Source organism: Miscanthus floridulus, chromosome 17 (assembly GCF_019320115.1).
Source record: "Miscanthus floridulus cultivar M001 chromosome 17, ASM1932011v1, whole genome shotgun sequence".
In the NCBI taxonomy this organism is placed as follows: Eukaryota; Viridiplantae; Streptophyta; class Magnoliopsida; order Poales; family Poaceae; genus Miscanthus; species Miscanthus floridulus.
Window position 1 is genome coordinate 88,404,289 of NC_089596.1, and position 22,821 is coordinate 88,427,109.

The window sequence follows — 22,821 nt, forward strand, 5'->3', positions numbered from 1 at the left end:
GTGATCCCACGGCTGTCAGTCTAACGGGCGACGTGGCACTGTCGGGTGCTCGAGCTTGGACCCCGGATTCGAAAGGTAGAGATAGACAGCCTGTTCAGTTGGCTGATTCGTATAGTTGTTAATTCGTTTATGTGATAGAAAAATACTGCTGGCTGGTTCGCGTGAACAATATTTATGTGAAAGGGCTAACCAGCCAGCCGCTCCCAGCAGATCAGGCTAAGTAGTTTAGTGGGCCGGAACCGTCTCCTTGCGGCCCGCCTTTTGTTCTCCATTCCAGTGTCCCCGGGCCCCGGCATACTCTCTCTGTTCTCCTGTTCCTCTCGCGTGCGTTCTCTGTTGGCGACGACGACTGGGCTGCCGCCGCCGCCGCCGCCACCGCCTCCGGCCCTCCGCCCTACGCTAGGTGCCCAGGCCTTCATCTTTGGGACTTTCGCCGGTGACGAGCACCCACCAGGTACGCGCACCCCTTCTCTTCCGTTCCTGCTTCGCGAAACCGAGCACCCAAACCCTAGCTATCAGTATCCGGATCTGATGATCCAGTTACAAGTGTAGGATACCTGTATTATGCCTACAAACTTTTTTCTTTTCTTTTTGCAAAAAAAGATTGGGTTTTCATGTGTACACCCATGTCCTTTACTGGCTCCGACCCTGTCTCGAACTTAACCTGATTCATCCTTCCTTGGTTCGGTTAGGTTGAAATCCCTCGAGAACTATGGGGCGCACGGTGCTCTCCGATGAAGAAGGTATGTTTTTTTCGCTGATTTCTGCGGTTTGGGTTGTTCTGCGGTTTTCGTGGTGATCTGTGTGCATTTGCTGATGGAAATTGGTGGCTTTGTTGGAACCCTAGAAGATGAGATTGAGGCCGACGAGGAGGATCCGCGGTCCTCCCGGAGGGGCAGGGACGATATGGACGAGCACGACGATGATGAAGATGACGGTCTGTTTTTTCTCGCAATTTCTTCATGGTGTTGACTCTGGCTCACCCTTATTGTGGGCTGTTTAGTTTTCTCCCCATCAGGGAGCAGTTTTGCTTCCTTATTATTCGAATTATTCAGTTTTTTATGCTTTGCTGTTGCAGTGTTTTATTGTTCCATTTTCACTTGTTTTTTGGTGTCAAATTATGATCTCTCCTGGGGCTTGTCACTTGTGAAGTAACAACTGTAGAAATATGTTTATGTGCAGAGGATGGTCAGGATGAATTTGAGAAGGATGACTTCATAGTGGACGATGAGGAAGAAGAAGTGGAAGGAGAGGAAGAGGAACAGAAGAGTGATGATGAGAGGCGAAGAAAGAAAAAGAAAAAGAAGAGGTACCTGCATTTGTTCCTACTAGAATTACATGTGAATCTATTGTGTACACTGTCCTCAAATTTAAGAGATATTACCCAGGGAATCAGAGGACTTCATGCTTGATGAGGATGACTATATGTTGCTCCAGGATAATAACATCACTGGCATCAGTCGCCCAAAGCCTGTATGTTTTTTTTAGTCATGCTGTCCTGTCCAAATTTTCTTGGGCCTGTTTATGTAGAATGCTCCTTTTGTCTTCTTGCAGGGAAACAAGTTTAAGCGCTTGAAAAAGGCTGGAAGGGAATCTGAAATGGATGAGCGCTCTGGTCTTTCAGATGATGATGGAACAGGGAAAAAACGCAGTGGCAAGGAGAGAGTGGAGTACAGTTTATTTGGTGATCATCAAGGTACCAGCACCAGAATTTGACTCCATTGTGTCTTTTTGAATTATCCCAGGAACTAGCTGAAACTTTTTTTTGTATCAACTTCAATTTCTTCAGATACTGCGCCGTTTGAAGAGGACTTCGAGGACGATCAGCAGGCAGGGGAGGGTGAGGAGGAAGTTGGTGATGATGAAGATGAAATGGCAGATTTCATTGTGGAGGAAGATGAAATCGATGGGAATGGACAAGTTGTAAGGTGCGGATCTTTGTCCTCCTATCTTTTGAACACCACTTCCATGTCTTTGGCTCTGTGGAGTTGTATCTGACTGTGTTCACTCCCAATAATGTGTACTATTTCTTATTTCTAGGAGGAAGAAATTTAAAAAGAAGGTACCACGACAAGCAGCAGGTGTATCGTCATCTGCTCTGCAAGAGGCCCAAGACATATTTGGTGATGTTGATGAGCTGCTAGCACTAAGAAAGCAAGAGCTTGAGAGGGAGGCTGCTAACTCTGTTGAGTTAAGAGGGGCGAGGCTTGAAGATGAGTTTGAGCCATTTATTCTTGCAGAGAAGTATATGACAACAAAAGATGAGCAAATAAAAGAAAATGATGTCCCTGAGAGGATGCAGGTATGTACTAGCTAATTTGTTTTTTTACGCTACATTATGATTTAGTTTAAGACGCACATCTAATTTGTTGCTGTTTCGGCAGTTGTCTGAAGAGTTGACTGGGTATCCTCCAACGAATAAAACGATGATTGAGGAAGAGAGTTTATGGATACACAGCCACCTAACTGGTGATGGATTTCTGTCCTTTTTTGGCAATGAGCGCATGAACAAGGATATTGACCAGAAGGACATTGTTAACGTCGTGACCATGTTGCATGTCAACAAATTTGAAGTATGCAAAATTATGCAAATTTGCTTCTCAATGTTATGCTTGCTCGTCTGACTCAGTTTTTGTTCCCTGTCAGATTCCGTTCATTGCAATGTACAGAAAAGAGAGTTGTCCAACCCTATTAAAAAGCCTCGATTCTGATGAGGGTAATGATGAGGGTAATGAGGATAAGAAATCTGATGCACGCAAAATGAAGTGGCATAAGGTAATTAATTAGTATTATTATTGTTGTTGTTATTGTTATTATTCACTGAGTACTTGGTCCTCTTGCTGAACTTACCAACTATTTGCAATTGCTAAGACAAATCTGGTGTTCTATGTAGTTGCTCTGGGCAGTTCAGACCTTAGACAGAAAGTGGCTACTTCTTCAGAAGCGCAAGGTTGCTTTGCAGTTGTATTATGAGAAAAGATTTGATGATGAGAAACAGAGGATAGATGATGTCACAAGGCAAGAACTTAATAGCCAACTTTATAATTCCATCATTGAAGCACTAAAGGATGCTAAATCTGAGAAAGAGGTGGAGGATGTTGATGCAAAATTCAATTTACATTTTCCTCCTGGTGAAGTAGAAGAAGAAGGCCAATTTAAACGTCCTAAAAGGAAATCCTTGTACAGTATCTGTCACAAGGCAGGGTTATGGGAGGTTGCCAACCAATTTGGGCGCAGTGCTGAGCAATTAGGCCACCATCTGACATTAACTAAGATACCTGTATGTGCTCTAAGCTTGCACTTCACATTTTTTTTTCTCGAGTTGAGAACAATACTGCATGTGCAACCTACCCATTTTTTGCATATATTTTCATGCCATAGAAAGTTGTTCTGTATAGAAAATGATTTCATGATTGACACCTCACATGCGCATGTTTCTTACAGGAAGCAGGCGAGCTTGAGAGCGGTAGACATTCTCCTGAAGAGGTTGCTGCAAATTTCACATGTGCAATGTTTGAAACACCACAAGATGTTCTTCGGGGTGCGAGACACATGGTATTTAGTAGACACCACAATCTTGACCCTTTTTTGTACCCCCTTCGTTCCAAATTATAAGACGTTTTGGCTTTTCTAGATACATTGATTTTACTATGTATCTAGACATAGTGTATATCTAAGTGCATAGCAAAAGCTATGCATCTAGAAAAGCCAAAATGCCTTATAATTTGGAATGGAGGGAGTAGTACATTAAACTTAGTTGATAGGTTTGTTCCAGCTGACAACAGTATTCCATGCCCCCCTGTTTCTTTGTTCTCAGGCAGCAGTTGAGATAGGTTGTGAGCCAATTGTGAGAAAGCATGTTCGAGGCATCTTCATGAATAAAGCAGTTGTGTCAACAAGTCCCACACCTGAGGGCAATACAATCATAGATCCATATCATCAGCTATCGGGTGTTAAGTGGTTGAGAGAGAAACCACTTAGCAAGTTTGTAGATGCGCAGTGGCTTCTTATTCAGAAAGCAGAGGAAGAAAAGCTCCTCAAGGTTACTGTGAAATTGCCAGAAGATGCAAAGAAAAAACTCATGTCTGAAGCACGTGAGAATTATCTAAGTGATTGTGTCAGCAAGTCTGCACAACTGTGGGATGAGCAACGGAAGATGATACTGGATGATGCCTTCTTCAATTTCCTTCTTCCATCAATGGAAAAGGAAGCTCGATCACTGTTGACGGCAAAAGGCAAACATTGGCTCCATATGGAATATGGGAAACAGTTGTGGAACAAGGTTACTGTTGCTCCTTGGAGGAAGAAAGATGCAGACAAGAAGGATGCTGACATTGATTTGGATGATGAATCGGAATTGAGAGTTATGGCCTGCTGCTGGGGTCCTGGGAAGCCAGCAACCACCTTTGTTATGTTAGACTCCTCAGGAGAATTGGTTGATGTTCTGTATGCGGGTTCTATCAGTAACAGGTCTCAAGGTGTCGCTGAGCAGCAGCGGAAGAAGAATGACCAGCAACGAGTCTTAAAGTTTATGACTGATCATCAACCACATGTTGTGTGTGTAGGAGCATCAAACTACAATTGCAGACAACTGAAGGATGATATTTATGAGGTATTTTTCTGTCTTATTTATTGGTGTGTAAATACATAGTCAAAATAGACCAAGCAAGTGCTATGTTTCTTTCAGAATTATATAGTTGCACCTGCACATATGTCTTTAAATTGGTCGCTTGACTGATAGGCTTAATGCTATCGTATTGTTCTACAATCTTTCCATTATATTTTCTACAATAAGCATTTGCAAAGGATTGTTGCACCTGGTTTTTGTGGTCATCTCGTGAATTCACTATGATGCTGTAGAACACCTTATAAGATTAGCACCGCACACAGATTTTTTTATTCTCATTTTGTTGTTAATTTCCTGAGTTCAGATTGTAGGTTGCCCCAATTGTGTTCCTTACATGCAGCAGGCAACCCATTAGCCTTTATGAATTGTATCGTATTGGGTTCAAGTGATGGGTTCCTTGGGTTGACTTGACATTGTGCCCATGGTTTTGGTTTAGCCTCAGGCGATTTCTTTGTTCCTTAAGTTTCACTTTACCAAGGTTCTTAAGGCGGTAAGTCGAGCTGTGGTGAGCCACCCCCTTCCAATTGCCTAGGTAATGCCTAGGTGCTTGTAAGGCGAGGCAAGGCGACACAAACCGATATTAGAAACTTCCAAAACAGCAGTATGGAGCAGGAAGAAAAAGGAAACGAAAAAAGAAGAAAGGAAGGAGAAGAGGCAAAGGACTAAGGAAGATATTGGCCCATCTCACCACACAGCCCATATACCTTTCATGTGGCTTGAGCTACCTGTGGTTCCCTTGATTCAGCATGCAGAGCTGCCACTCCCCCTCTGTCCCTCCTGTGCGCTCTCTCCACGTCTTCTCTCCCCTCTCTGTTCTCCAGAAACACATTTGATCCCGCAACTCTCCCTGCCTCTTCCCTTCCCTTTCCTCACCGCTCTGTGCCCTCGGATCCACTGCTGCCACCTCCTTCCAGATCGACCATGCCATGACTGACTGGAGGAAGCTCTGTGCTAATCACCCACGCGGGAGACAGCGGGGATGGCAGGGCTGCAACTTCTTGGCCTTGCTGGCGAGCTCCCCTCCTGTTCCTCTCATCTTCTCCTTCCCTCTGTTTTGCTGATTTTTTGGTTGTAGTGGCTGGGAGGCAAACTGTATTTATTAATGTTGGGCTCGACTGCTGGGTTTCTTGAGTTGAGTTGACTTAGTGCCCATGCTTCTGCTTTCTGCTAGCCTGTCACTATGAACATACTTCTTTGGAGTTTGGAAGTTTATTTTAGGTTGGCTTTCGTTGATATCTTTCACTTTTGTTATTTGTTTGTTTCTTTATGGTGGGAGTCCAACCCATATTTGTTGGGAAAATTGGTTCTATAGCACTAAAAGAACTCTGCTTCTATAAAATACCATTGAAAGGTGTTCGTCACGTAAAATACCACTGAAAGACATCACTGTTACCTCAATTTGGCATTCCGTCACAGTGGCGCACTGACGTCGTGAAATCCACCTCCACAGTCTAGACGCCTGAAAGAAAAAAAAAACGCTTGGTCCTGCTCCTCCCGGCCTCCCGGGTTCGATGTGGAGTGCCAGCACCTGCTCATGCTCCTCCTCGCTGCCGGCGGCGGAAGCTAGGTGGATTTCCAAAGTTTCGTTGCCAGGTCACGGGAGATGGCCGCGACCACGAGGAGCGTGGCAAGCGACTTGTCTCGTCGTCTGGGTCGGCGTCCTCACGCTCGAAGCAGCCCGCACGGTGGCGTCAGCCTCAGCGGCGAGGCAAGGTGTGCGAAGGGAGGTAGCCTCGCTGCCGTCGGTGGAGGCCAAGCTGAAGTCGTCGCCACTTGCCGGGCGCACGTGAGGTGGCCTCGAGGAGCGTGGCGAACGTGGTTGGCCCCGTGTTCAAGGCTGCCCACGCGGTGGCGTTATCCTAGAGCTCGGAGCGCATGCAGGGAGGAAGAGCTTGCGCCCATGGCGATGAGAACCAGCGCGCTGTTGGCATGGTCCAGGCCCTGACACTCCACCTCCCCGACGCTCTCTTTTGTTCCATGGCAGTTCTCTGTAGTCCGTGAGTCCATCTCGGAACTCCGCTGTCCTATCTGCTTCAACTAACTCGAGAACGAACGGGCTTGCAATAACTGAGATCACAGCGTGAACAGTAGATATTTTTGGTGTTGCTCAAGAAGCGCATTGTTTATGATGCTCTTATTTGTAGCTCGATCCTGTACAAGAGTGAAAGTTCATTATGGCTCCACTAACATGAGCACCTGACTCTAATATCCTGAAGATTTGGACTCGATCACAATACATGATTACAAGACGCTTGCTAACATGCTAACTGACTAAACTGAAACACCTGAAACTAAAGACTTGCACTGACCAAACTAACACCACATCTAGGATTACATCCTTTACTGTCCGTTGGCAGACTGGCAGGGCTTTGCGCCCGGTGGCTTCGTCGTGCACTCGTGCGCCCCCACGCAGCCGTGCTATGGAGCTCGCGCCGGGCGGCTGCATCGCCCGCACACGGCCGGTGCTCGCTCCCAGAAAAGCCTGCGCGCTGCAGACGGCTGGCGCTTACACTCGGTGGAGCACGCGTGCTGCAGAGCTCGTGCCCCGTGGTCTGCGGCTGAAGGCCCACGCACATAGAAGCTCGTCCATGTCCATGGCCGCGGTAGCAGCAGCCCACAGGCACCTTGAAGCACCACCACCCCCACCCCCGTCCACGATTCACACCTAGCTCTTAGAGCCTCGCGCCGTCGATTTCCTCTTAGAGCTTCGCGGCGTCGCCACTCGTGGCAAGCTTCAGGACCCTGACGCTAGCGCCACTCGCAGCAAGAATGAGAGGGAGTTGTATAACAGAGCTCAGCATGGGATGAAAGGAGGACGGAGCAATCACGGTGTGATCTCCAAATGTGACGGAATGCTAGATCTAGTTAACGGATATCCTTTCAGTGGTATTTTAAGTGACGGATATCTTTCGATGGCATTTTACGGAAGCGGAGTTCTTTCGGTGCTATAGAACCAATTTTTCCTATTTGTTTATTTAACTTATTGTATCAGTAGAAAGTTATGCATATTTGATGACATGATTACTGTTTATTTTGTACATCCCAAGTTTTTTTTGGTTAACAATGTAACAAATGTTGCCAGATGACATGATGTACGCGATTGTATCTTGGCTATGTGGCTTTGCATTTGCTGTGAGGGATGCAGTTGCTATAAATGTGAACATGTTTCCAGTGTTTGTAACTGTGTATATAGTAGTTGTTGAAACTTTCATTTATGCTTTCTAAATGGCTGTACAGCAATGGTACTCTGTGGAAGTTTATTTTAAGCTTTGTGCTCTCATCGGTCATCGCTTAATTTTAAGCTGACATTTATCCTTGTGATAGGTTATTTTTAAAATTGTAGAGGACCATCCAAGAGACGTTAACCCCCAAATGGAAAATTTGAGCGTTGTCTATGGTGACGAGTCTGTGCCTCGCTTGTATGAGAACTCTCGAATATCTTCGGATCAACTTCCTGGGCAGTCAGGTACTGTAGCAATATGGTGATTTACTGTTATCTCTTCTGCTCAGTACCTTACAAACAGATGTTTTCTCTTCATGTCTCATTGACTGTACAGGTATTGTGAAGCGAGCTGTAGCGCTTGGACGTTACCTTCAGAATCCATTGGTGATGATCGCAACACTGTGTGGACCTGGGAAAGAGATACTTTCTTGGAAACTGCATGCACTGGAACAGTTTCTGACTCCTGATGAGAAGTATGAAGTTGTTGAGCAAGTAATGGTTGATGCAACGAATCAGATAGGTTTTGACGTTAATCTTGCTGCTAGCCATGAGTGGCATTTTTCTACTCTACAATTTATTGCTGGTTTGGGTCCGCGCAAAGCTTCTGCTTTGCAGAAAGATCTGGTAAGAGAGGGATCCATTTTTAGTCGCAAGGAGCTTGTCAAACCTCTAGGAAGGAAAGTCTTCATGAATGCTTCTGGGTTTTTACGTGTTCGGCGGAGTGGTGCAGCTGCAGCCAGTGCTCAACTCATTGATCTGCTCGAGGATACAAGGATCCATCCTGAATCATATGTATTAGCAAAAAATTTGGCTAAGGATGTCTATGTTGAGGATGGGCATGAAATAAATGAAATGGATGATGACGAGCAAGAGATGGCGATTGAGCATGTTAGAGCAGACCCAAAAATGCTGAAAGGTCTTGAAATAGAGGAATATATAAAGAGCATTTCAGAAGAATACCGTAAATTGGAAACTCTGTTGGATATAAAGGAAGAGCTGCTGTCCGGTTTTTCTGACTGGAGGACCCCCTATACTGAGCCAAGCCCGGAACAGGAATTCTGGATGCTTTCTGGTGAAACTGAGGATACCATATCTGATGGAAGGATTGTTCAAGTAACTGTTCGCAATATACAAGAGAACAAAATAATTTGCACCTTTGATTCTGGTTTGAAAGCCATAGTTATGGCAGACAACTATTCTGATGAGGGTTTTGATCCAGAATCATCACAGTTACGTGAAGGTGATGTATTAACTGGCAAAATTCGAAACGTGAATAAAAATAGGTTCATGGTTTACCTAACGTGCAAGGCTAGTGAGATGAGGAGAAGGCCATTCTCCAGGGGTGATCAGGATCCTTATTATCACGAACAAGACATGACCTCACAAACTGTAGAAGATAAGGCTCGGAAACAAAAGGAACTTGCAAAGAAGCATTTCAAGCCCCGAATGATTGTTCATCCCCACTTTCAGAACCTGACAGCCGAAGAAGCCATGCAGGTTTGCTGCCTTGTTAAACTCAATCTGTGCACTTTGCATCTCCTCTTATGGTAGGTATGCCAGTCTTTATCTGAACAATTCTCTTGAAACAGTTTTTGTCAGATAAAGAGCATGGTGAGAAGGTGATCCGGCCAAGTTCCAGGGGACCATCTTTTTTGACACTTACCCTGAAAATTTTTGATGGTGTTTATGCACACAAGGAGATAACCGAAAGTGGAAAGGATCACAAAGATATTACAAGTTTGCTTCGCCTAGGGAAAACACTAACAATTGACAATGAAACTTTTGAAGACCTCGATGAGGTTGGTGCACCTGATATATACACCTGCTCTCTTCTCAGTTATTTTCTGTCAGTTTTAGTTATCTGATTCCATCTTATGTGACAAGATTTTGCTCTAGTTAAATTGGTAATCTTTCATTTTGTGCTATCTGGGCCTTCCTCTAATTTTCATTTATCATATAGGTCATTGACAGATATGTGGACCCATTGGTAGGATACCTGAAGAGCATGCTCTCTTATCGTAAATTCAGAAAGGGTTTAAAAAATGAGGTTGATGAGATGTTAAGGGCAGAGAAAGCAGAGAACCCTATGAGAATAGTGTATAGTTTTGGCATCTCTCATGAACATCCTGGCACCTTTATATTGTCATATATTAGGAGTACAAATCCACATCACGAGTATATTGGATTATACCCGAAGGGCTTCAGATTCAGGAAGAGAGACTTTGACAACATTGACCGCCTTGTGTCCTATTTCCAGAAGAATATTGACAAACCACCACCTGATGCTGGACCATCAATGCGAAATGTTGCTGCAATGGTACCTATGAAAAACTCAGCTTGGGGTTCTGGTGGTGGTGGTGGGGGATGCAAACAGTGGTTGGAGGGGAGATGGTAGTAATGATAGGGACAGACCTTTCTCTGGCAGATCAGGTCAGTTATTAATGCGCTTAAGATGTTGATAAAGTTATATGCATTTTTAGCTATGGTAATCTTTAAATGCTTTGCGTGGATTAAGATTATAATATTTTCACCAAGCACTGGATTGTTATAGTTCTCATGATCTGCTAGCGTTCGTTGAAGATAGTATTTGCATTCTTGTGGTGAATTCCCATGCAACTTTTTTTCACTGTACGAGTTAAAAGCTATTTCTGAAATAGTTTACATTCATCTGGTTCTTCAGAAACTAGCCATTCTTTGTTGTCTTTGTCTGAACGAAATATATTTCTTTCTGTTTTCTGTTAATAATTTTGCTTCCTAGATTCTCAACATGTCACAGTGGATTTTTGCCAATATCTAGTCAAGCTGTGTCTGGTACTCTGGTATGACCATTATTTTACCACTGGTTTTTGAGAAACGCTTGTGATCTGACTTGTGTACATTGTTGATACATTAATAGACCCTTAGAAATATGTGAGTATAATTTATGCGCCTTGTTTTCCTAAAACAGGAGGGAGGTTTGATTCAAGGAATAACTCTGGTGGTCGTGGACGAGGACGGGGGCGTGGCCGGGGTAATTTTGGCAATGATGATAATGGTGGTGGAGGTTGGAGTGGAGGAGGTGGTGGTGGCAACAGTGGAGGGTGGACCGATAACATTGGCAGCGGGGGAGGCGGATGGGGCACAGGTGGCAGTGGTGGCTCTTCCTGGGGTGGTGGTGGTACTGGTGGAGGATCTGATGCTGCTGGCGGGGGCGGAGCTGGCGATGACAGCAACCGTGGCGGTGGAGGTGGCTGGGGATCAGCTGCTAGTGGTGCTGACAGTGCTGGTGGCGGAAATGGACCCTGGGGAACAGCTGCTGGTGGCTCTAATGACTCAGGATGGGGTAGCGCTAAAAAGGCCGTCCCAGCACAGGATGGTGGAAGCGGCTGGGGGTCTGGCGGTGGTAGCGGCTGGTGACCACTGTGTTTTGCGTTGTAGTTCAGACGACTGCTAGATGAAAACTGTTTCCTCGTTTTAACTCTTGTCCTATCGTACTGTCGATGGAGAAAACTGGCACTTATCTGTGACTTAGTCTTGCAGCTGCTTGAAGCCTGCAAATGTTGCATTGTGAACAGCGTTGTGTTTCAATGCATGTACATAAATCTAATATATTTGGTCACGGTTTCCTGCTACGAATTTGATCCTGGTGCCTTATCGTTAAGGCTATCCGCAATTAGGTCTTTTGTGTTGAAATTGTGACAGGCCACATTTTGTTTCTCTAAATTTATATTACCCCGCTTGTTCAGAATCTTCAAGCGTTTCAATGTTTGGCGACCATCCAAATGCCTCTCGCTTTGTGGTCGTTCTGCAGTGGCGCGGTATCGTAGTGTTCATCTGCCAGGTCTGAGATTCTGAAACAGGACCGCTAGACCGCTGGCGTTGAAATGACGAAAAAATTGGTAAGAGAGACATGGGTCAAAACTCCAAAGGCCGCATTCCCCTCGAGCGAGACATGGGTCAAAAGGTCACATTCCTCCCCTTTCGGTTCCTAGGCCTTTGGAAGAAACCTCCCACAAATTGGCGCGATAACCATGGACGCACATTGTTTCCATTGCTAGGGCCTTTGAAGAAACCTCCCACAAATTTTGCTAGGACAAAAAACTCGTCAAATACTGAAATACTAGCATTCTCCATATGTCAAATGGGCAGCAAAAGCCGGGGAGGTGGCATGCGATGGTCTTACATGATGCTACTGTTGACTCCACAAATGGGTTGATCGAAAGCTAGTACTTGTTATAAAGAACGACCAATGATTAGGAAGCATTCTTAGCTCCCATAGAGATCTCCTAACTCTCCCCGTCTTCCTCCCTGTGCTTGTGTGATGCGTTCGGGTACCAGCGATGGAGAGCTACTCCGGCCGGTTCGTGTGCGGGTAGATGCAGCAGGCTCCTCAGCTCCACGGACACTTCACCGTGGCACATGAACTGATCGTCCTTTGGTCCTTCCGTACAGAAATAATGCGCACGGGACTTTCAGATTTATTTATCTAGTAACATTCAGTATTTCATTTCGGGGTATCGTGCGTGCCTCTGAACTCAAAGTGAGACGACGCTCACGAGGTACGGTGAGTGAGCATGCGACTTAGATTTTCGTATATGGCCATGTTTATGCAGCCTCTTCGGTTGACTGGTTCGTATCATTGCTGGTTCGTGAAAAAGTACTGCTGGCTGGTTTGTGTGAGAGAAAAATACTGTTCTGACTGAAAATTTACGATCGTTTACGACAAGCCACAGCCAAACGAACAGGCTGATGGTCCAATCCAGATGAGTGTGCAAAACTGCAACCTGGTGCCCTGGCCCTAGGGCTCTACTACGCCTTTAATCGTTACTAGTTTTATAAAATGTGATCATTTTTTTTTCGAGTTACACAGTATAAACACAGACGACTTAAATCTAGATAGACAGGTCCAACCACAAGGAATCTAACCAACTAAGCCTGAGGGGTTGTTTGGATCAAAGGAAATTCAAAGGAATTCCAAAGGAATATGTTCCTATGTAGTATTTTCAAGTCTTGCTATTTGGATTGGACAATTGACGATTTCCTTTCGGTGAGCTTTCCTGTATGAAATGCAGGAAAGAAAACATGAGGTCTGCGCTAAAGGAAAAAATTCCTACGGCTTGCTTAGTGCGTTAATAATAGGCCAACTAGCTAACTGATGCCTGCTGCCAAGGTTACCTACTTTGGAAAGAGTCATATCCAGGCAGGGATAAGTTAATTTAGACATTCAATGGGTCATAAAAAAGGTTCCATGAGACTATTGATTCGGTTTTAGTGCAATTAGTACTAATCTAGTTACTAATGGTTTTATCTTCGTCCTACCATTCTCATTCCTGTATTTTTGTTCCTATGTTCCAAACAAGCCTAAGTTTTTCATTCCTATGTTTTCGAATCCTGTAGTTTTTCACTTTTGACTCTATTCAATTCCTGCGGTTTCCTCCATTTTTATTTTCGCGTTCCAAATAGGCCCTAACTCGGTTGGCAATGTGATCACAAGGAACCTAACTAAACCAAACCTTGTGTGAGCACTAATTCATAATCCAAACCAGATTAGACAACTTGGCCCGAGCCACTTCTCAGCCCACTTGCGGTTATCAATGGGCCTATCGTGTCACACACCAAAATGGTGGGCCTGTCCCATTTGGTGCTATAGGTAATTATTTTTTTCTCTCCTTCTTATCCACGTATTTTCTTCTGTTCGTTCCCCATGACCATCTTCCTCGAGTTCACCATTGTTCCTTCACCATTGATCTACAAAATTGGCTACTGATCAAGTTCGTGGTGGATCAATAGGATCTTCGTTCTCCTCTCCCACAAATCTGAGCAAGTCCTCCCCTCCTCCTGTCGAGACAGTCAGGCTAGGCACATTTCCTCCAAAAACCGCAAATCGAACCGAACCGGTAAGAGAACCGGTTCTTCAGTTTGGTTCCGGTTCTTAGGTTCCAGTTGTTCGGTGTTCGGACCAAACCGAGGAATGGTATTAACTAAAATTTTATCTCCAGGGTAGTTGCAACCGCATAAGGAGCAGGCCACCATGGCCCAACGCGACAATGCCCAACCCAACCTAGCCTCCACTAGGCCTCTCGCCCTCTATCCCTCTCCACTTCCACTCGCACCTAACCCAGTAACCTTAACCAACATCTCTTCTCCGCAAGGCGCAAGTGGCGGCGGCGTGCGCAGCGTGGGCATGTGGCTGGCGAGCAGTGGCGGAGCCAGGATTTATACTCAAGGGGGGCCGGCCGTCAGGAATTATACTTAGGGGGGCCGGCTCGATCTTTTTTATTGCGATAATTTTATTATCTAGTTGTGTTTTGTATGATTATATTATCTAGAAGATATTAATAGGTATATATGACAAGAATTTTATATAATCTCCCTCTTAATATAAATAAAAAATATTAAGTCATACTACTATTTTTTTTTTTTGAAACATTGGGGGTGGGGGCATGGCCCCTGCCAGCCCCCCTGGGCTCCGCCAGTGCTGGCGAGCGCCCTGGTGCGGCAGTGCAAGCAAGAGCACAGCTACGCAGGGAGGCGGCGAGCGGCCCACGCGGCGTGTGAGCAAGGAGCGGTTCGGCGCGGTGGCGTGCCGGCGATCACGAGGAGGGAGCGGCCTGGCGCGGCGGCGTTCGCGAGCAGGGAGGCGGCCAGGCGGGGACGACAAGTGCTGCTAACAGGAATTGTTGGTTCGGTTCTATTTAAACCGAGAAACCGAAGTAAAAAGCCGAAGCCGGTCCATTTTCAACTTTCAAACGAACGGATCGGTTCCGGTTTGTTGAAAACTGAAGTTTTACCTTAACGAACCGAATTTGCGGTTCGAACCGAATGGCCAGTCTGACGCGACAGCTTCCGTTCCTCAGAACCTTCTAGACGCGGACCGAGGAGAACCCGGCCGCCAGCCGCAGCATCTGTGCGCGAAGGCTAAGTAGGCAGGCTCGGGTTCTAGGGGCGGCCTTGCTCGCCCAGTATGGACCAGAGGAAGGCCATCTTCCGCGCGAAGCTCCGCGAGACCAAGGAGAAGCAGCAGCGGCGCATCGACCCCGCGCTCGTCAGGTCCTCCTTCGACTCTCTGTCTCGATCGGTGCCTTCGATTTGGCTCTCATCTGTCGGAATCCTGCCGCTAAGTTCGTTCAGTGGTTGGGATGCCTGCCTCACCTGTACAAGGTGTAACCCTAGGGCATTTGGATGAACAGCCGTCGCGAATTCTGGCTAGCCGTGTGCAAAAAAACTAGGATTTCAACAATTATAAACTACTTCCGAATTACAGCTTGGCATCGTCATGGTTTGGACTCTTACACATTGCGTAGCTATGTTGTTTTTCTCCCGACGTGATATCGAAATTTTAGTTCGACTGGATTCCAGTATCCTGCATCTGTGCATCGAAGTTTTAGGTCGAGTGGATTCTGGTATCCTGCATCTGTTCATCGAAGTTTTAGTTCGAGTGGATTCTGGTATCCTGCATCTGGCCATCATTTAGTTATTCTGCAAAGGCTGTCATAGATTTTGAGAGCATAGATGTAAAAGCACAAGTAGTCGCCCTGAGTTTTAACTACGAACTGTAAATGCGTTTCAATTTGCACTGTGGAGTGGAGTGCTGAGAGAATCAGGATCTTAGTTAAGAAATATTACTATAACTATGAACTATGAGACATCAAATTGACGTCTTAAATTTTCATAATCTTGTGCAGGTATAACGAATTTGATCAGCCCATATGCAGAGTATGCAATATTACGCTAAAGTCTGAAGCTCTTTGGCCTGCACACCAAGTGTCACGGAAGCATCATGAAGTAAGAAAGCTTTGCCTGTGTTAATTGATTTACACTTTTGAGTGGGTGTTTATGGCTGCTTGTCCCTCCGTTGGTGTTTACTTGTCAGCAACTTTTTACTGTAGCAAATTTGACCATCTGTTTTTTCTTCTAAAAAATTCTTAGATACTTCAATGTATATAACACTAATGAAGTATGTTCAATAAAAAATCATATATGTGAAAACTTGATGTATCTAAAAATCTTTTGCAGGAAAAACGTATGGTCAAAATTGCCACAGTAAAAATTCGGTGACAGTAAACGATAACGGAGGTAGTAAAAAAAAACACCTGACTGAATGTTTTGCTGCAGCGACACACAATACATTGCCGTGCAATCTTATCCTATATAAAACTAAGTCCTGTCCATTATTTCATTAAAAAAAAGATTAGACAAAGCACTATGTAACAAAAACCAGACATGGTGGTTTCCGCTGCTTGTTTTGCTAGTTCCTTATGAAAACTGAACAGTGTTAGTACAAATACATATTTGATGCTTTTGTTGTTATGATTATTTTGGTCTGTTCAATCTGAAACCCGGCTAGCATTTTTGGAAACCATCCCCCTTTTCAGATTTAGTTTCTGCTTACTATCAGATCAGATAGTGTACATTTGATTCCATGGGAGCTGCATGCACGTGATTTCTATGTTGACTTAATTAATTATGTACATTTTAATTGCTCTAAGAATAAGATTATGGTTTATGAAATCACATTGATATGCTGCATTCAAAGTGTATTTGCTCTTGTATTTATTACTTCTGAACTGAGGTTGTATTTTGATTACAGGCAAAAGGCGCTGCTGCTGCTAAGGCTGCAACAGGTGCAGGATCTAGAGGCAACAGTGCCAAGCAAGAGCAACCATTGGAGTCTCAGAAACAAAAATCTTCCACACTACCTACCAATTTTTTTGATAACCAGGGAACTAAAAGGCAAAGTGATGGTGAGAATACCTAATGACCTCCCTTGCTCCAAATAGTGTAAAATCAATTGGGTCTGTAGTATTGCTCTAGAGGCATTTGCGTATATTATCATTATCATGGAAATAAACATTTCTTATTTTGCTTTTGAGCTTACATTTGATTCCTCCTTTTGTTCTGCCACTTGTCCAGTGTTTGCCTTCCATTTTTTTTTTTTTTGTCACCTCTATGTACACTTGCTCAGACACCATGTTAAAATAAAAACTCGACTTGCGGGGGGAAGGATTGCCCCCATGACATTGCTCTCAGATACCATGTTTCTGTAGAGTTGTGCATTATAACCTATTCAATTTTATTTTCAAATGAACCATCTGTATAAAATTCTCATTTTCTTCTTCTCTTAATCTACCAATAAATTGTAATGTCCTTCCTAGCTGTACATGCTAAATCATTAAACCTATCGGTCTGCCACTGTGTTAACTGTTAAATGAAACATGGTGTGGGATTTTAAAACACCGTGAAGTTGTTTTAGAATGTTTTACCTACAATGTCTAAGTATAATGTTTTAGTTATTCTGTTTTCTGTACATTTTGCCATATCAATGTCTAATATAATGTAGATGTGTTTTCTGTATAGCTTTCTACCTGTAGTAATATGGTACAGTAAAATGTAAAATGGCTATTTGTTAGCGCCGCTAGTAAACTCAACAGTTTTTGTGAACATCAATGCCATGATATAACAACTTTGATTTCTAGATACTGGTTCTGAGGGAAGGTCTGTGCGCCGTGAAGTTGCTGTTATTCAACCGAAGACCATAGAAGCAAGTACCGGTAAATCACCTGTTAGGATGGATCAAATGTCAAAGAAAGGGAGTCAAAACAATACTAGTGTCAAAGGAACCCTTCCAGGGAATTTTTTTGACTATGGAGAAGAAGATGAAGCTCCAGCTCCAGTTCCAAAAGAGCTTAGTACATCTCAAAATGTTGCCACGTCCATTCACACGAAGGTGAAAGGCGTCCCTGATGGCTTCTTTGATCACAAGAAAACTGGCAGTGGCATGCAACCCAATGAACCAAGTTCAGAAACTGCTCAAGCAAAAGGATCGTTGCCTGAAGGTTTCTTTGATAACAAAGATGCAGATCTCCGTGCACGCGGTATCCAACCTCAAAAAGTTGACATGAAGTAAGTTTTAGTGGCCATGTCTTGCCGGGATTCAGCATTCATGCATAACAATTTTTACCAGACCTACCCGTTTGTCATGTATTGTCCTGTTTATTTGGCAATTTTGCATTTTGTTGTCATGACACGTGTATAGTCACTAGTCAGGATTGATAGATTATACGCTGGAGTTTAGATAGTGTTTTATGATCATGGCTCTTAGCAGCAGCTGGTCAGCATAGTTTAACAGCATAAATGAGTTTGATTTCTAAACTGGTCGTTTTATTGTCATTTCCACGCCCATTTTGTGTTTTTGCATCTGTCAAGTTCAAAATCTGCAGTAATCTACAGTTAGTAAAATGTTATTTGCTGTCTGTACACTGACATTATCATGTCAATTCATTAAAATCTTTGTGCAGTGATGCATACAAAGAATTCGAGAAGGAAATTCAGGAGGATTTGCAGGAAGTTGATGACCGCCTTGAAGAAGAGGAGGTTAGGCTAATTTATATTCTATACATTTTATGCTAACAGTGAAAAAGATATTTACCTACCCCTTCCAATGTTAGTTCCAGACTGCTGATACTAGCAAACTTTCCTTTTTGCTGTAGATTGATGCTGCTGCTGAGAGGGAGGAGTACTTGACTCTCGAGCAACAGTAAGATACTTCTCCATATCCTGTTAGATTTTGAAAAACATGTGTACCATAGTGAAGATTTTTACCGTGGCCATCCTTTTATTTTTCTATACAGGGAGTACAGGCAGCAAGTTGATATGTTGAAGAAACAGCTAGTTGAGTCGAGAGCCGCCCGTACTGCTAAATTAAATAGCAAACCTATCGGTATGGATGCTGAGTCCAGCAGCAGCGACTCATCGAGCCATGAAGAGGATGACAACACAGATTTTGCTGTTGATTGGAGAGCACAGCATTTGAAATGATGGAAACATTTTGCAACTGGTATGAACTACCGTGGAAAGTCAGAACCTTTAGCATCTTGCCATTATCGAGAATTCTAAACCTGTTCTTCAGTTTTTTTTACATGAAGAAAACACTGTAGTTTTACATCTTTCGTCTCCCACAGCAGTAACCAGTTCCCGTCATTCTGTGTAGCGTCATTGGCAACTTTGTATACACCGCAGTTCTGAGTCTTCTGACTACCTGAACCCAATGCGAATCCCTTGACTGATTGAACCTCTTTGGTTGTACGTATCACATTCTGACCGACGGTTTAACTTGTTCCAAGAAATTTTACACGTTGCTTCCGATTTTGTACAATAGGAGTACATGTTAAGCAAGTTATCTGCCTCTAGATCACGATTCCGTCAAAGATTCTCGTGCATTTCATTCTTTTTCTGTCGTCACAAGGATATCTGACATTGTTGGATGGTTGAAGGGACGCCTCCGCCGCCTGTGCAGACCGCCTCGTGCATGCTTCGACGCTTTGTGCTACACCTACAGGGTTTGTGTCTATCTACTTTCTCTAGCGATTACTGACCATTAAGAGGATATATTTTAATGTCTATCTAATGTTTCTTTCTCCGAGCTTTGTTTCGAAAGAAAAACGCTAATGCTCAGACTCGGGCGTCCGTCTGTCCGGATCCAAAAAAAACCCAATTCTCTCCACTCCGCCCTCGTCTCCCCGCTCTGCGCTTGTCCATCGTGTGGCCGTCCGCTTGCCCTGCTATGTTTCGCCGCTGCCACCATCCCCGTGGCGCCTCAATCCCACGCCGCGGCCTACTCCGGCGAGCTGCCGCCGCCATCCCCCACGGCGCCCCTGTCCCCTGCCGTGCCATGCCGTGCTCCGTCCTCCGCCGCGCCTAGGCCAGCTGGCTAGGAGAGGGAGCCGTCGCTGGTCAGAACCGGCTGTCCCCTCGCTCTGCGTTGCGTCGTACAGAAGAAGTGTGAAAAAGCATGTGCAAGTCTTATGTTTTAAGTGTTTCAGATATTTTATAGGTATGTTGCAAGTATTTCATATAATGTTGTAAAAGTAGATCGGAATGTTATATATGTTGCAATGTTTGTACACGTATGTTGTAAGGTTTTATTCCTGATGTTTCAGCTATTTTTCCAGACGTATGTTGCAGATGTGTTTATTTGGATGTTGCATATATGTTTCACACATATGTTGCAAGTATTTTATCTGAATGTTGCGTATGTTTTACAATAGTTTCAAGTGTTTTTAAAGTGTTTTAGATGCATGTTTCAAATATTTCATCTGTCTTTAGACGTATGTTGTAAGTGTTGCATCAGGATGTTTTAAAAGTAGATTGGATTCTGCATCTCCCTCCTCGCCTTCTACTGTCTCGCCTCGGTGTCTCCTCTCGGCGTCGGCTAGGCATCCGCCGCCTCCTCCCCCTCTTCTTGATGCTGGTGACGTTTGGGCAGCACAGGCCCTGTGTGGGCGCACAAAACGGTGAGGGAAATGGACTGCAAGCGCGGGCGTCCGAACCCCGTCCGTCCATCCGGGCGCTAACAAGTCCGAAAGAAAAATCATACTTTGGCTGGTAAGGATGTAAGCAGGTACGGAGCGAGAAAATACATATGATGTTGATAGCTAAGTACTTATAGATGAGTTGTTAAAGGAAGTAAAATCAAATATTTTCATTAAATTACACATTTCGGCACTTCGAAAAATCGATCGCGCGTATCTATGTTCCAATCTAGAGGTGGAAGGATATGGGAAGAATAAAGAGTAAGACAGAGTTCCTAAGGTAAATATATAAAAGAGAAAGGAAATCTAAAAGTGGCTGAGGTGATTTAGAAATAGTTTGGGATTTCTGATGCAAAATTGTCTACTATATTTTAGAAACGATGTTCTAGAAATTGTTGGAGGAAGACTATTTTTTTAGAACTATTAGAGATGCTCTTAGAGAGTGGTGTTACCCCTCTGTCCGCCCCCTATGCCTATAAGAAAACCATGTTAATTTTTTTCTTTTGGTCATTATGTTGATTCAATATATAGGAATAACATAGTCTGAGTTTCAAATCAAAACAAAAAAAGGGAAAATAAATGAATTAACGCATTGATTTAGGAACTATTGATTGGGTACTAGCTTGCGTCATGTTGGAAGGCGTCCACGCGGATCAGGTTCGGTTGTGATTATCAACTTCACTTCTCTTTCCTCCACAGCCCATTATAACATGCTATTATACTTGTTCTTGCTCTAAGGTATCTGTGCCTTCTACAACTATATTTTATTTTAGAAAAAGAAGTATGAAGTTAATTTAGTGGCAGATTGTGGATTGGCCGTTGACTGCTCATACACACATACAACAGAGTAACAGAGATCAACATCTGTTGAACCAAACGGGACTTTGGTTTGTCAATCGGGAACATTGAGAAATGGCAAATGATAGAGGATAAGCTGCCAAGGCCATTATACAAAATGATAATCGTTAGAACTTTCCACTCAGATAACGTAGGAAAACTAGGTCGAGACTGGTCGTCTTTCTTGTCAGGTTTGTCATCTGCTTATTGTATTTGGACCGCCGTTGGTTACATGATTTTTTATGCGATGTTTGACAGACACACGTACACGTCCCTTTCACCAACCGATAACTAGCTGCAACATATGAAATATGGGGTAAAGAAACACCTTAATTCGGCCAATTCATTAGGTGCGTGCGCTCCTGAAAAATTACGTCAGCAGACGCTACCTGCCTAAACAATCCATAGAACTCTTCTAGAAAGCAAAGTAAATAATCCCCGGATGGTGCTGGAAACAGTATGATCTTATTTTTAATCATGCAACCGCAAATGAAAATGAAGGTCTCAATTAGTACACGGTTCTTCATTGAACTAGCTTGCATCTAGCGAGACACGCAGTTAGGTGCTACAGTTAGTGAGGAAATCATCAACCGCTAAAGCGGAGGTTCCCTAACCTGTACAGTTTAGTGAGGAAAAGGGTGTTAGTTGATCTCTACCAATAGGCCAAACGGCCTATTGAGTCCTTGGATCTGCGCCCTGATCGGGGGCGCCCAACCCTGATATGGTTGGTGGGCCCCTGTCGCACAACACTATAAAAAGAGAGATGAGGATCAGGGCTCGGAGGACGAGGTTGACCGGAGCCGATGTAACCACGAACAGAAAACCTAACCCGATCTAAAGAGGGTGCTGCCAGCGACAGGAAGCCCCACCGACTCCGCCGTATCTCTGCATCGCCACTGGACCTCGTCTCCACCACGCTAGACTCCACCGCGCCGAGCTCTCTCGACACCGGCGTCCACGAGGCTACGGCGCAACTGCGCCAAGGCGAACTAAAGGAACCCTAAGTAAGATGCTTACCCCGATCTACGGTTTAGAGGCACTATTGTTTTTAACAATGGTACCAGAGCCAATGTTGCCAGTGTGTAGATCTAGTATGGGGTAAAGCATTGAAAAGAAATCAAAGAAAAAACAAGGGTTCGATCCGTTTCGGATTGAAACCCTAACCCTAACCGGGTAAAAGAAAATAGAAAAGAGACCGGGAGGATGGCGGGCGTCACTGACTGCCGGTCACCACCACCACCGAGCCGGGGGAAAGGTGCCGCACCGCCGTCTTCGCCGGCGCGTAGCAAGAAAAGAACATCGGTGTTCGGATCTAAGAAGAGAATAGAAAGGGGTCTCGGCACTCCGAGTCAAACCCTAACCCTAACCCCAAACCCAAATTGGTTCAATTCCGAAAAGAAAAGAAAGAAGATCCAAAAGAGAAGAAAGGGAAGAGGGGAAGGGGCTTATCTCGAAGATCTTGAATCAAAACCGAGAGAAAAACCGAATTGGGTTCAACCGAACCCTAACCCTAACTCGCGACGAGGAAGGGGAAGAGAGCGATTCGGTACAAATAGAAAAGAAAAGAAATCAAATGAAAAAGGTGAACCAAATCGATAGAAACGAATCGGGTTAATCCTAACCCTAACGATTCCCTTACCCTAACCCTAACTGGGTGAAGGAAAGAACAAAAGAAGAGGGATTCGGCCTAGAAGAGAATCAAAACGGAACCCTAAAACCCGTAAAGACTCCACGGGGATGATACACAATGAAACCCTAACCCAAGATTGTAACCCTAGAACGAATTCCCATCCCAATCGGACTCAACCGAGAAGAAGAACTAGATCCAAAGAAGAAAAGGGGAA

General features: G+C 44.3%; 1 protein-coding gene and 1 pseudogene across 2 annotated transcripts; both read left to right on the forward strand.

Moving 5' to 3' along the window:
• Nucleotides 1-251: 251 nt before the first annotated feature.
• On the forward strand, nt 252-11,579 carry LOC136518945 (transcription elongation factor SPT6 homolog; annotated as a pseudogene).
• Nucleotides 11,580-14,312: 2,733 nt separating this feature from the next.
• Nucleotides 14,313-19,651, forward strand: LOC136517561 (protein ABA AND ROS SENSITIVE 1-like). Of its 2 annotated transcripts, XM_066511161.1 has the most exons (8): nt 14,313-14,879; nt 15,515-15,614; nt 16,420-16,573; nt 17,306-17,732; nt 18,128-18,203; nt 18,320-18,366; nt 18,461-18,666; nt 19,103-19,651. In XM_066511161.1, the coding sequence occupies exons 1-7, from the start codon at nt 14,794-14,796 to the stop codon at nt 18,645-18,647; spliced, it is 1,077 nt and encodes a 358-aa protein (XP_066367258.1). In that variant the 5' UTR covers nt 14,313-14,793; the 3' UTR covers nt 18,648-18,666; nt 19,103-19,651. The 2 variants fall into 2 exon arrangements, with proteins under 2 accessions (XP_066367258.1, XP_066367257.1); XM_066511160.1 differs by lacking the exon at nt 19,103-19,651 and having other exon boundaries at nt 18,461-19,050.
• Nucleotides 19,652-22,821: the final 3,170 nt, after the last annotated feature.

Excerpts from the sequence above, each read along its gene's own strand:
- LOC136517561 (XM_066511161.1), top strand. The coding sequence starts at position 14,794 with ATGGACCAGAGGAAGGCCATCTTCCGCGCGAAGCTCCGCGAGACCAAG. Across the intron at positions 17,733-18,127 it reads CCTCAAAAAGTTGACATGAA|TGATGCATACAAAGAATTCG; the intron begins GTAAGTTTTAGT and ends ATCTTTGTGCAG. Across the intron at positions 18,367-18,460 it reads TACTTGACTCTCGAGCAACA|GGAGTACAGGCAGCAAGTTG; the intron begins GTAAGATACTTC and ends TTTTCTATACAG.